This window comes from Botryllus schlosseri, chromosome 4 (assembly GCF_051294905.1).
Source record: "Botryllus schlosseri isolate E-star chromosome 4, Bs_hap1, whole genome shotgun sequence".
NCBI lineage: Eukaryota > Metazoa > Chordata > Ascidiacea > Stolidobranchia > Styelidae > Botryllus > Botryllus schlosseri.
In genome coordinates this window covers 10,910,326-10,925,299 of record NC_137239.1, presented here as the reverse complement: position 1 = coordinate 10,925,299, position 14,974 = coordinate 10,910,326, and the positions used below count along the sequence as shown (strand labels likewise).

General features: G+C 40.4%; 1 protein-coding gene and 1 long non-coding RNA gene across 2 annotated transcripts in view; both read right to left on the bottom strand.

Moving 5' to 3' along the window:
* Positions 1 to 14,974, bottom strand: part of LOC145438132 (uncharacterized) — a 235,280-nt gene that overhangs the window by 26,795 nt on the left and 193,511 nt on the right. The gene's annotated exons all lie outside the window — the stretch shown is intronic.
* On the bottom strand, positions 2,492 to 14,499 carry LOC145437022 (uncharacterized). The gene is made up of 5 exons (XM_080314191.1): positions 14,082 to 14,499; positions 11,738 to 11,808; positions 11,353 to 11,424; positions 8,973 to 9,217; positions 2,492 to 2,845 (listed from the first exon to the last, which is right to left on the bottom strand). The coding sequence occupies exons 3-5, from the start codon at positions 11,411 to 11,413 to the stop codon at positions 2,648 to 2,650; spliced, it is 504 nt and encodes a 167-aa protein (XP_080170317.1). The 5' UTR covers positions 11,414 to 11,424; positions 11,738 to 11,808; positions 14,082 to 14,499; the 3' UTR covers positions 2,492 to 2,647.

Below are 14,974 nucleotides of genomic sequence, written 5' to 3'. Positions count from 1 at the left end.
CCAGTCACCCAACAAGAATACGAATGATATGGAAATGGGAAACTCCGGCGTCGGCCATTACTGAGCCACGACGCACCAAGACATATGAAGTTACAGGCCATGTACCATGTGACTCCGAGAAGTATGCCAGAACGATCAGCAGCGATAAGACCTTGGCCGAAAAGGAATGCCCTTGTGCTGACCGAAAACTTCGATTGATATATGTTTAATTGTCCATAGGCACCTCAATGACTGGTGCCGAATGTTCCTGTCCTGGCGACCTTAACCCTACAGGACAAATGCCATCCTGCAAGGAAAAAATTATTTGCCATTAAAGAAATACCAATTTGAAATTATGTGCGTCTTTTAGTTTGGTACATTTTGACGATTTCCATATCTTCTGACATAGCAGATATAAGAGGTCACGAAAGAGTATCATGTAACGAAGTCAATATAGCAACGATTCCGCCCGAAGATGTTAAATTATTATTTAGGGGTCCTACCTTTTCCAACACACACCACAATCAGCTCTACCGGAAAATCTGATTGCGTGAGCAGAACGAAGATATAAAATTGATAGCAATATCTATGCAATTCCCGATCATATTGACCGATTCAAACATGAATTATATAAATTTGTCGCGCTTCTTGCGTTTAGGCGAAATACGGTGATTAGCCTACCACCAAACAGTACATGAAGTAGGGTATAGCCGATATGTAGCGACAAAAAGCCCACTGGCTGAGGAGGGTCTGGTTTATCACCCTATGGGGCCAAAGACCAACGTTTTGGGGGGCCTGACGAAGTGCTGTTTTTCGGTTCCCAATATTTGGGGGGCGATGATCGGTGCGGAGCTTCAAAAGGGGGCGATGAGTCGAAAAAGGTTGGGAACCACTGATTTAGAGTCACGATTAGTTCATATAGGATTCGATATATTCTGATTGATTCTTATTAAATGCTGATATTTAAATACAAAATCTGTTATACTGACAGTGTAATACTTCAAAATAATCGACGTCGATATATGGAGCTAGCAGGCTTCAACAATGTGAGAAGTAACTTATATATGAAGAGCTTCTTGGAGGTACTCACTTCAATATAAATATAAAGAGTGTATTCATAATCAAAGGACACCTAGTATCTTCGCCTGATACACGGCAAGGGTGATCAGCAACCAGTAGAAAATTGGAAAGAACATTTCATATCTACATTTGCATCACATCGTGTAGCCTTCCACCTATAAATACTACATTGAGCTTAAGCGCTCTCCGCGCCCCGATTGTTCGAAATTTCATTCCGGTGACGTCATATTTTGTGATAAAATTGTTGATATCCCATGTTTTTTCCAATTCTGTACTAGTTGACGTAGGCCTGTTACAAAATTTGCTGAACCCTCACTCTTCGTATGATAGCAACAAGGCAACACTAGTAAAGCCTGGCCCCACAGGAAGTTTTCCATACATAGTCTCGTATTAGCACGGTGATTTTTTTACCGAAAAGAAGGAAGATTTTTAGCTATTTTTTTTTACAAAATCCTGGCCTCCTGTATGTAAATTAAGTGCTTATGCGCACAATGTTACAAGTATACTAAGTATCTTCCCTTCTGGTTGGAACTGTCTTTACTTACGACGAGGTTTGGCTTGTAAAACATTTTCTGACCTAAAATCTGACGAATCTTTACATGAAGACATGAAAACAAAATCCGGAACTACGAAGAAATCCAGTAGATACATCACGCATTATGATGGACATAATTACAAATTGTCGTAGTACAACGAACGATACTTTACTGCATTCTCGGGTAGAAAGTGTCTTCGTTACTTAGTAGCTTGCCAAGAATGTAGCAAGAACTTTCAACAGTAGCAGTTGTTGGCTGTCAATACTGAAGTTGTACATGGACACTGCTGGTGGCACACCATGTTGCTTCATTCTGACAATGTTGTCTACATAGCAATTTTCATCATGCGCTGCTTGATATAAGAACTAATGCCCACGCAGTCTTGCTTCAGATAGGATATTACGTTACATTGAGCATAATACCATGTCAACCTATTTGTTTCATTTGAGCGTTTGTGATTCACAATGATCGAGTAGACAATGGACCATCTACAACGGTAGGCCTATAAAGTAGGATACTACATGTAAAATTTGAATATTAAAATTTGATGACAGTGTAAACATCTACCATACAAACGAAATGCGGGTTGCAAAATTGTTTTGACTTTGTAGACAATTTTGACAATTTTTGACCTAACGCTACAATTTTGAAAATTCAAATAACCTCCCACGTCTGGAATTAGGCCGCCTGCTTGGATGGCGCCGACGCCACCACTACGCTATCTCTCCCGCTTCCTGCACTTTTTACTGTGGTCACCGATGCGTAGAGACGACTCAGACCCCATTATGTCACAATGCTGAAGTACATGCTTACCAGTCCAGTAGACCTCAGAAATTTGCCTGATCATTTATTTAAAAAAACGTTATCGAAAACCTATTTCATTGATAACATCCAAGTTAGTTGCAATTGTGATATAAGTATTTATTTTCTGCGTTGTGTTCATAGAAAGACAAAATGCATACAAGGACAATGAAAATATCTAGCATAATATCTTTATTTTCGTAGTGTTTGCAGGCTGCGTCCGACATTCCTCTCGTATCTCAGAAAAATAGTTAAATATCTTTCTCGCACATCACTCCATGTCGACGTGATACCGCGACAGTATTAAACAGACCGACATTCGGGCTGTCGTCGCGTCTCAATGTCGTGACCAGGTACGTCAACGGCGGACCCTGATGGGGGTAGCTTGGGAACCATTTAAGTTGACTTGAACCCAGCACTTTTCCAGATCTGTACAGGAGCGTGGACGTCTGTTAAAACAGCAGCGAAAAAGAAGTGAATATAGTCTAGGCCAGTGGTTCCCAACGTGGGCGATATCGCCCCCCAGGGGGCGATTTGGCGATCTAGGGGGGCGAAAATGGCGAAGGGGGCGACAGGGGGGCGAAAATGGACAAAGGGGGCGACGGGGGGCGAAAATAGCGAAGGGGGCGATAGGGGGGCGATGACGCGTAAAAACGGCTGACCTTTTTTTTTTTTTTTTTTTTTTTTTTTTTTTTTAGTCAGCCACCTAGCAATGGGGAGCGAAAAACGTTATTTTCAGCTCTGAGCGGTGAAAGATGACCTTTTTTTTTTTTTTTAGTCAACCCGCCGGTGATTACAGTCTGTATGCCCGATTATCGGTGCACAAAATTTGGGGGGCGATGATCGGTGTTGACCTTGAAAAGGGGGCGATGGGTCGAAAAAGGTTGGGAACCACTGCTAGGCGAATGGGCTGTTTGGGCATATATTGCTGATTGAAATTTTTTTGGTAATTTATTGTAGAAACAGAAACAGAAATGTTCTCGGGTTGACTCGAATCGAGGAGACGAATATTTATAATGCTACCGATTTGATCCCTACCCGAAGCCTCACATAAACGGACTGTTTCTAAATTTTTGCTTCATTAGGGGAATCCAACCCAGTCAACAAAAGTGTGTACATGCAATGCCGAAATAGGCGAAGAAAGTGCAGGAGAGAAGTGAACGCAACCGTTTTGTACTCCAGTGAGGCGGCACCTTCGATGCACAAAAACTGATTGCTCTCGAATTCAGAAGATTGATTGTTCTCCATTCCATCGGTCGGCCAGCGAGATTGGTGTCAGCGTAATTAACCAATCAACTTGTGCTTGATTATCACGCGGCTTCACCGTGACGTTTCTTCCGCCTGACTTTTCCAGGTTCGTGAGCACTTGAGCTTGGAGTGATTGTAATGTCGTAAGTCATCGGATGTTGTTTACCGCTGCACATTTGAAGTTTGAATTATCGTCCGTACCGGCGAATTGTATTCCCGAGACTGTAGCGATGGAGGGGAATGTGAATGAAGTTCTTTGTTGAGATAAGTGGAGCAAGAGATAGTTCGGGTTATTTTTGAGAATATTTACATGCTTGCTTAGATGTGTATTGGTAGTCAAATGGTGTTTCGAATAGCATATCAGTCATATTAATTGCTTGTTTGCGTTAGACTTGTACAATAGGACTTGATATAAATGCTGACTTTGACTTTTCCTTGGCCTGAAGTGTCAGGTTGGCGGCAGTGAACAGCGTGATACTTGTCAAGTGCTCTGACCGTTATGCGTACTGCCGACTTGTTGATATATATTTTAATGCTAAACCGCGGAAGAGTGTCGTTACCGCGCACCGAATCTTGACGTGTTGTGGTTGTGGCTTTGATATCATTTGTTAGTGCATTCATTAATGTAGGCTAGGTATATTACCGAAACATGGGATATGCTCATTGCTCAACCATCTATTATATGTGTCTGCATTACCTGTGACTGAATTTACAATCGTTACAACGGTTGCCATTTCAACTGTTCCGCCGAATACTATATCTTGTAATAATTTCTGATTGTGATAGGCCTACTCATTTCAGTTACTCTACGAGTTATTTTATTGCTACATTTAGCATTTATTTTACGATGGAGACTGAAGCTATGAAGTGACTGCGATATGCTCAAATATCCGTATACGTCTGATGGTGAATTGAAAGAAATGCAGCGTTGACGAAGGCAACAGTTCATAAAATATCGTTCTCTAAGCATTGGTTCAGCCTGCAGCGGCAATGTCCTTGATCAGCCGATTATCACTACAAATGATATCTCGCTTTCTGAACATCAATGAATATGAGGCCAGTGGAATTACCCAGATATCATACACAATTGGGCTCTGAATGAAGTTAGGCTTCTGATGGTAGCTCCGCGTTGCCTTGACGCTATTCTTCCCGCCAAGGCACGGACTTGTTTGATTAACCAGATTTTGTCTGCATTTCAATTCAAGAACAGGAATAGTTGTATCAAAACTTATCCCGGAAAGAACATCTCTCTCACTCTGTATCTCGACTGAAAGCAATGTGTCCTTTTATGCATTTTATATGACTGTCTGTCTGTATTTGAGCGGTATTTTGAATGTATGCTCGTGGTGGATTTTATTATAACTAACACGATAATGAAAATATATTGTCAAATTGTGATATCTTGCAACATAGGGTCAATATATCTGCCAGAAAGCAACAATGATTCAGGTAGCGATAGGGTTACTAACGGTTGTAAGCTGCAGTAGCGAGAGGGTTAATGAACGGCAACTAAAGGGTTAATGAGTCTGCAGCTAAAGTGCGAAAAGTGTATCTTTTGAAGCATCATTTTGACATCGAATGCGCAAAATACGCCGGGCGATCGCATCCCATTTTGTTGACTTGGAAACTAGTTATGATAAGTGGAATTATCCATATGCTGCGTTCTCACAAAATGAATAAGTTCGCACAATTTGATAATCGCATTATTCGCATTTTACCGACAAGATAGCGATCCTCGGCCGGGTCAGACCAAAGACCTACGGATTAGTAACATTGGTATCCAAGACTTCCCTGCTTGGCGCTCATGCATTACTGGGATCGCATGGAGGGGTGGTGCAAGACTTAGAAAGTCGTAAAAGGCTATATCTGCACCTTTCTTGTCCAGCGGCATATGCACATCATGCACTCATGGTATGCCTATACAGTGGTGGCTTTTGGGGTGGGCGAGGTGGGCGGTCGCCCACGCCCCCCTGGTCGAAGGGTCCCCCCTCTTTATGGTTTAAGCGTTTTTAAGGATTCTAGCGAATGAACGTGGAAATCCGTGTATCAATCAAGAAGATATAATTCCGTACAGATGGGTCAATCATCGCCAAATCTCTGCATATTTTAGAAAAGTCCCATATCCCGATAATCGTCACGTCTCTGCATACGGCAGAGTTACTTAGTTTTGATGCAGTCTATCCTTGCACAGTTCACACAGGGAATAATAGATATGGCCTAATCCAGCGCGTGGCTCATACTTTGACATGGCGTGCTGGCTTATTACTAATGTCAGCCGATAGCTTGCTAAATGAGTGGTCTATTCATCCTGCAGCAGTTGTATCGATTCTATTATTTTACGTTACATGCCCTACATCTTCAGCATGAAGATGAAGATATGACTATTGTTAACTGGGTAGGCACTAGGCTTACCATATTTGGAAATCTAAAAAGAGGACACTTTTTCAGAAATCTGAAACTTGCAAAACCGGAGAAGACTATTCTCAAAAACCGGTTAATTTTTCCCACTTTGTGATCCGTTGACTAAAAAAAAAGGTCATCTTTCCGCCCTGAGCTAAAATCGCAGTTTTTCACTCCGAAATACCCGCCGGAGCGTCACTTCTGTGCAAATTTGCGGCATATCACTCGCAATTTGCTCTAAATCTGAACTAAATTTTCAAAAAAGAGTACGAAATCTCAAAAAAGAGGACAAAAGGGCGTCCTCCGAGGACACTTTCAAAAAAGCCAAAAAAGAGGACAAATCCTCTTAAAAGAGGACGTATGGTAACCCTATAACTGGGTCACTTCTCATATAATTTGACAATGTATGATAAAAGAAGGCTCTGGAGCTAGAGCGATTCCACATTTAAGCCTGCTTCAAAGCCGTGTTATAGTGCCATACACACACCACGCAATTCCATTTCATGTGGTGCAATAATATGAACTTGGTAATAACAGATGCAAAATGGGGGTCTGGGGGCGGAGCCGCCCTAGATGTTGCGATCACATACTTATAGCCCCCCGGGAAGTTTCGCCCAGGGCCACCCAAATCGTAGGGCCACCACTGTGCATATGCACAGATAGTGTGTATATGTATGATGAGTCGGTGTATATGCCGCAAAAACACCAAGGACAAAAATAAACTACGTCCTTTCCTTAAGCATCACCTCATCGCACCAATATTACAAACGATCCATCAGATATCGGATGCAGGATACGAGATCGCTAATGTTGGATACCTGGTCATTATCAAATTCCCGGGAATGAAAAGGCAGATGAATTGGCTAGACAACGAGCGAGTCAAGCCAGTTTGCAAACGAATGAATTCAAACCTTCCGTACGAGACATCGCTGCTTCCCGTCGGAAGGCGTGCGTCGAACTGTGGAATAACCGCTATTTATAATGGGAAAAGTCACAACAATATAAGGAATGTTTTCCAACCGTTTACCAGAGAGCAGACATAAATGGACTACCGAAAAGGCACCATGCGATTTTGTTCCGACTACAAACCGGACATTGCGGATTACAAGCGTACCTATTTAAATTGAGAATAGCAGATTCAACCAATTGCTCAACATCCCGTCAACAAGAGAGTGTCACACATTATTTATTGATGTGTCGAAATGCAGACACCAGAGAAGAGTTCTCAAAGGAAACGTGTCGGAGCAAGAATATCGTTCCCACCGTAAAGAACTTTTTGACTGACGCGCATATGTTTCCCTACGTTGTGGAATTTGTTCTGGCTACGAAGCCATACGTTTGAGTGTAAATTTTCTAATGTTTTATCCACCCCTAGATGTTATCGGTTATCTTGGATATTAAGAACAAAACCACGTGCGTTATAATCGCCAATCAAATAATAATAATCAACAACCGCAACAAATAAGGACAAAAATAAACAACGTCCTATCCTTAAGCAGGATTTCAATCTATATGATGAAACAGGCACACGTGCGCAGCTAGTTTGATGTTTGAAATGTTTTGGTATAGGCCTATATAACATACGCAGAGGTGGTCAGTAACGAAGTACTTCTACTTATTCGAAGTACTCAAGTAGTTTTCCTCTACTTCTGGTACTTACTCAATTAGATCTGATTTTCGCCACTTCTACTTCTACTTCGTAATATTTTATGATCTACTTACTTACTTTTCGCTATTTTCAGTTTGTCAAGTAGAAGTAGCTCTATCTTCCAATCAGGAAGATAGCCTGAGAAATTTTGGGGCTGTTTTCACGGAGTATCAACATTTAATTTTTACAAAAGTTGAGTAAAGACAAGAATGTTTGTCGCGCTTCGCGCGCAGTGAATACGGAGGGTCCAGTATGATTTCACGAAAGTATCGGTGGATATAATTTAGGTCGCGGGTTGGCGTGGTCGCCCATATAATATAATTCATCACAGTATATATGGCTCATTATAACGTTTGAAACTGATGTTTCGTAATCTAGCATTTACTTGTCATATCGTAATCTAGCATGTCCATGGCGTGTCCTAATCTGGAAACGTGGACTCTGCCTTTTTTTTAGTTTTAGAGCTGTTTTAGCACACCACCTTCGAAACTTTCTGGACTAAAGGCATGAAACACATGCTCCACTTTTAGAAGTATTATTTATCTTTCACTTTTAATTCCCAGTATCATATGCTTTGAGTTATAATTAATATCAGTTCTTTTGTCTGGATAACATGCATGTTGAAGTATCAAAGCAAGCGTAGTAATGCCTTTAATTTCCGGAAATAAAGCTACACAATATGGCATTTTTACGGTCCACAATATTTTTTATTAACGTTTACTAATCGCGCAAAGTGGTTACACTATATCCTATACAGCTTCTCCGTATTGCTCTTCGACTAAACTACGGACCTTATAATATGGGGGATGGCGCCGTACCATGCTATTTTCTAAAACGTGCTATTCGAGAAAACAGAGGATTAGTATCGCATTTCCATATCAATTCTATCATGATGTTGATGAATGCTTATGCTATCGAAAATTGGAAACCTGTTGGTATCAATCAATATGAATCAACCTCGTCACCTTTCGCGTAGCTCAATTTGCACCTTTTTAAATCCATGTGAACGAATTAGGATCGTTTTCACAACTACTTACTTACTTGAGTAATTTTAAAGTCAGTCAATTCTGCTTCTACTTCAAGTAGTTTTAGGTTGCTTATGGAAGAAGTACTTCCACTCGTAATTGAGTAGATTTTTTCGTCGCTACTTCTACTTCTACTTGAGTAGCTTTCTTGACTACTTTGACCACCTCTGAACATACGACGAGTTAATCAATCCCACTTTGAAAATCGGCCCTATTTTCCATACAGCAATTTCGATAGAGAAAAGAACATCGCACCGAATGTTGATATTCCATTCCAGACCATATCTGGACAAACTTCGAATATCCTGGCATCTTGGTCACAGCAAAGTTGTACAAATCGTCTTGTTGGTTGCGATCATGAACTTCGGCCAATAAAGCTTCGTATTTTGCGCATTCTTTACGTGCTTGGTCATGAGTCATATCACCAGACGATGTCACATGAGGAACAGTGAAACATTTTCCAGAATGTGGCAATCCTCCCTGTAGTCTGCAGGCAGCTTCTGTAAGTAAGAAAATTCAATAGGATATTGCAGGTTTTTGGCAACGTGATTTGTGGAGCGTGACAATGTGTCTTTTATGCGCCTGGGCTATGAAGAATTTCTCATTTAAGTCTGAGTTGACGGTTGGCAACGTATCAATTTCCAATGCGAAGGTAATCGTAGACTTCGTTATGTTATACGTATCTGCTCATTGCGAATACAGGCAACCATGAAAATAGAAATGTTACTAAATTTTCCTGTTTTAGTAAATGAATGCTTCCGAGTATTCGAAATCACTGTGTCACGTTATACTGCTGACAAATTTGCAGACACAAAGTTACAGTCATTCCAGGGTCAGTGGTTTTCATACCATGGTCCCGGGGACAATTTCATGGGACCAGCAGGAAGCTACGTCCAAATATAATAATAGGATCAGGAATAAATCTGTTTACAATTGAAGTTTGTTGGTAGTTCATTTATCAAGCAAATATTTAGAAATAGTGTATAACACGTGGCTGTGCTAGCTTAACATTTTTGTTTGTTGATACCATTAAAATCAAGGTGATCGGTAACCACCACTACCACATCCACACCCCCGAGGGGGATGAATGAAAACTTGAAGTGGCTCTAAAATTATTTCGTAAATGATCATATAAAAGTAGAAATGTTAAAAACAGATTTAACAAATTATTCTATAACTGTATTCACAAGTAATGTTCGCTCTAATTTTCGACGCATCTGCGCAGACTCACCAAATCACTGCGCAGACCCTCGGACAACAGTGCGTAGCCTAACGACTATAAAAAAGGTCATCACTTCGGGTTTTTTGTGCGCAACTTCGATTATCTGTGCGCAGAGACCTTGTCAGCACTGCGCATTTGCGCACGTGCGCAGCTTAGAGGGAACATTGTTCACAAGCGTGGAGGAAAGGTTCATTCCTAGTATCGCTTGAAGCAGTTGCGATGCTTTGGTCTAAGGGTGTGTTGCCTGTGGTTGCAGGACTATTAGGTACCGATTAAGTAGCTGCATTAAGGTCTGTCAGTACATGCCAGAGACTTTCGAAGACACCACTACCATCAGCTCTACATGTAAATAGGATCACGTGAATGCAATATATCCAAATAAAATTATTATCAACCAAGTTCATCCATTAACTATGAAAAAGTTAGCGATTCGTTCGATAGTATAACGCATATGCACACTGATTTTTCATTACTAAAATAAATAAATGTATTTGTGACTTTAGTAAGTCTTACGTTCGCCGTTACCTGTCTGAATTGCACATGAATCCCATAATACCCGGATAACGTGTCTATTTGTGTTGATTTTAAATCCAATAAAAATGCTAGGAGACCGCTACGTATTTTGTGAAGATTGTGAACCATTCGTCTCTAGCTAGCTTCCAGCCCTGATCGAACACCATAAGACATACGACTGGTGGCGAGATAGCGCAGTAGTATAATCCACGACTGAAACACCAACGGGTGCGGTTTCGAGTCCTACCGAGGTCGATTTCCGAATTACCTAACTGTTGTAGGTTTATCCAGGCTCCTCCTCGCCACCTTATCCACGTAAGCGGTGACTTACAAAAAGCCTAGAAGTGGGCCGTGCTATAAGTCGGCAGTTACGGAAAAATGGAGAATATCGGCCTGGTGTAAATGACGTTAGTAGTCGACAAACACCGTGAATACCACAAAACAAACAAACAAACGACTGCATCGAGCAGTCGCACACGCGATCGTCAGGAGCACTTCTCAATCAGGTTGATATATCGATTGGTATTACTCCGGACACGTAATTACAGTCCTAATGTTCGACATCTTCAAGTGCCTAAATTAAGTTTCTTGCCACCATAGATATTGTTTTTGCCACTCCTTGTTATTGTTTCTATGATGTGCTCTGTGAAGTCCAAGAAGGCCAAGCAACCTTGATTCCTCCGACGTCTATATCAGAATCTAACAGATGTTACAAAAGGCGGATATGCGATTTGGATGTGGAGTTTTAAATGACGTGATTCACCAATCTATTGGGATATACAACCAATTAATTGACAATTACCAACTCAGACATTGTCCGACATAATTAAATTTGGCCTACTGTGCAATTATTTACGGAAATATCACAATACTAAAAATATTACAGGGTTTACTTTTAACCTGCTGGTGATTCCCTTGCTTCTGTCGCCTTTCTTTTTAATTCTGCAAATATCGGCTTCATTTCCTCCCACTCTAAAAGTCCAAGTTGACATAATAAGTAAATGAATGAACCACGATAAATGTGCGAATTTTACCATTTTAATCATCATCGACACGTAACCAAACAGCACAACTAAGATCGAATGGAGTTACTACTATATGGCGAAAGGCGGTGAACACAGCAAGACCATAAAGTGTTACGGAGTTGCGGATGCGATCACATAGAAACAAGTCATCGAAATATTAGCGGTAGGATTATTAGGGAAAATCCGATGTCTCAGAGTTTCACCTATTGGGAAAAGATGAATCAATAATAATGGAATTCAATTGGTACATAAAACATTACCCGTTGCGGCCTTGGCTGCTCTTGTTGTATTCAATTCAATTCCGCGAGTAACGACTTCGTTTCTTTTAACTCTGAAATTACAAGTAGGCATAGTCACATCAAGACACGCCACGGAAACAGAGTGAAACTTGGCAGATGCATTGCCTGAAACTGATAAGGTTTAGTTTTTATAATCATTGTTTGATCAATTTCACTATATCCGAAATATCACAAATTTGCAACATCAAAAATAGGGGAATGATTCTTACCGACTTGCTGAGTCAAACAGGTAAACACAATGCTCCCCTACCGAAATTATAGGGTACAGTCGTCACTCGGTCTCAGAGGCGTAACATATCACAGTGATGAAAATACCAATTAGATGTGCAGTTACTCCACAACTTTACGTATATATCTATAGTTCTCATTCTCATGATGACATTGCGATGTCTTCAAACAGATCAGGACAAGAGGCCAAGGTTGATGCTGCTTTACCGCAAATGACAGAGATATGGATCGTAGTTGATCAAAGTAGCCATCGTTGGTACTTAACAAGAAGTAGAAGTAACGCAATAAACTTCTACTCAATAGGGTCCATCAAACCACTAGGTGTCGCCAGACTTTAGGTGGTAAACGCCTTTGTTACGTATGCGGTTGCCGTATTCAGAAACCTGTAGGTTACTTTCTCGATTGTGTAAGGGTATTTTATATGGAAAAAATGGCTACAACATATTCTACGGGGACCGTGAGCTCGCTATAAAATGAACTAAAACTTCGGAAAGCTTCTACGAAAGGAAATAAGGCCGATTTGATAACTAGGTGAGAATGTGAAATTGTCAACTAAATGTCGGCTACCAGCTCAACACCAGAAGTTTTCGAAGTTTTAGTTCATTTTATAGCGAGCTCACGGTCCACGTACAATATGTTGTAGCCATTATTTCCATATAAAATACCCTACACAATCGAGAAAGTAACCTACAGGTTTCTGATAACGGCAACCGCGTACGTAACAACGGCGGTTACCACCTCAAGTCTGGCGACACCTAGTGGTTTAATGGACCCTAATAGAAGTAGCCATTTCGAAAACATGTAAAAAATACTTCAAGACTAAGTAGAATATGAAGATATGAAGAGTACTCAAGTATAAAAGTACTTTCAGATACTAGATTTTGTCGAACTATCGCAAGGTTTTAGTAATCAATCTAAGATGGCGACTTGGTAAATTGCAAATGTAAATTTGAGACTAACGCAGAATGACCAATGACTAGGGCAATTTACCTAAAATACGGAAAATTTCGACCTAAAGCACCAAAAAATTGAAGTTACGTGCACAGCACACGGCTGATGACACACTGTGTTGCTTCATTCTGACAATTTAGTCTACATCACAATTTTTCATCATGCGCTTGTTAATATAACAACCAATGTCCATTGCCCACGCAGACTTGATTCAGTTAGGATATTGCGGTACGTTGAGCATAACGCCATGCCAACCTATTTAATTGATTTGGCCGATTATGATTCACAATGAGCAGACAATGGGCTGTCTACAACGGTAGGCCGATAAATCGGGCTACGAGCTGTAAAATATCAATGATAAATTCACCCACAGAGCAAACATCTACGATACAAACGAAATGCAGGTTGCAAAACAATTTTGACTTTGTAAGTAATTTTGACATTTTTTGAACTAACGCTACGATTTTGACAAAATTTTTACTTTTTTGACATGTCAAAAAATCGCCCTACTAATGACATTACATTCAATTACCCTGGTACAGGGACTGTTTAACCATGTCGTTATTAGAATTAAAATTTTTCTCATGAACTCCATAGAAATATATTCGGAATCTACTATCTTACTTAACAAAAGTCTGAAAAGTAAGTCACGTTGGCTAAAAACTCTAAAGCAGCTGTGGATTATACCACTAACCTAGTGGTACTATGGTACCACGCTGGAGGCATGCACAATCAATAACACATTGTCAAATGTCACGCTCCAATCAGTCCCTAAAATTTGGCTCACGAAATATTATGAGCACGGCGAAGCGGATCAAGAGCAATTTAGTGTAGAGGAGGAAAACGTGTATTTGCTTATAATCATGAGAAGGTAAGATGTTTGTCAGAGGGAAAATTGAATAGAAATGTGTACTTTCCTTGTACAGTGGCATATGCATATCATGTACTCATGCGATGCATATGCACATATCGTGTTTATGTATATCATGAGTTGGTGTGTATAAGCCGCAAAATCATCATGAAAAAAATACATAACGTCCTTTCCTTTTCATTTAGAAATCCGTGTCGACCCACCTGGTTTGGAAGCACTTGCGTGCATTGTACTAAATAGCAACGCTAAATATACCTGTTTGCACATTTTGTAATTGTTCTTTTAGGTCTTCGTATTCTGCGTTTGTCGTAACGCAGGTAAGCGGATATTCATTGGTGTTCAAACGAAGCGACGGAATCCCAGGGTCGCATTTCGCCAACTGGCATCCTGGTCTCGCTTTGCACATGATCTTCTCAGATTGACCGACCGATATAGTCGTAAATAAATATAAAGTGAATATGACAGTCTGCATCTTCATTTCATAAACAATTTGTTCGATATATATACCAAATGTGGTAATTAATGCATGAACGTCACGATAAGTCGTGCAATTAATCTTTTCCGCCTGACAAAATATTCAAGAAGCATGAAGAAGTAGGATAGTAGTTCAGTATTTCGTATGTATTGGTAAAATGTACACCAAGCTGATACACTGTACGACAGACCTGAGCATTTTGCGGCCTACGGGCCAAATGCGGCTCACGGCGCGATCCTGAGAGGCCCTCAAAAAGCTATTTGTAATATAGACTATGAAGTATATTTATTAATGTTAATGTGCGGACGAAAACTACTATTTGAACTGATCCGGAAATGCTTTTACTTTAAAGTCTACTTAATCTGTGTACCGTGGTTACGTAACCTACGTAAGTTGTGTGAGTAATCGAGGTTAAAAATATAGCCAATATAGCGAATTATATGCCGTAACAATTAAAGCTACAAGTCACTGTTTCCATGCTCAAGTTCATATCTTGATTGTTGCCAGATCTGTGCTTTAACTGTTACGGTTCCAAATCTTAATTCGTAATATAATGCAATCAGTACCCGTGATTAGCGGCTCCACAGCCCTGGTTTAAACTGTTTTCAATTTAGAAATAAAACTGCACGCCAGAGAACATAATCTAAACTTTTAACTCGGCCCGCCAACGTAT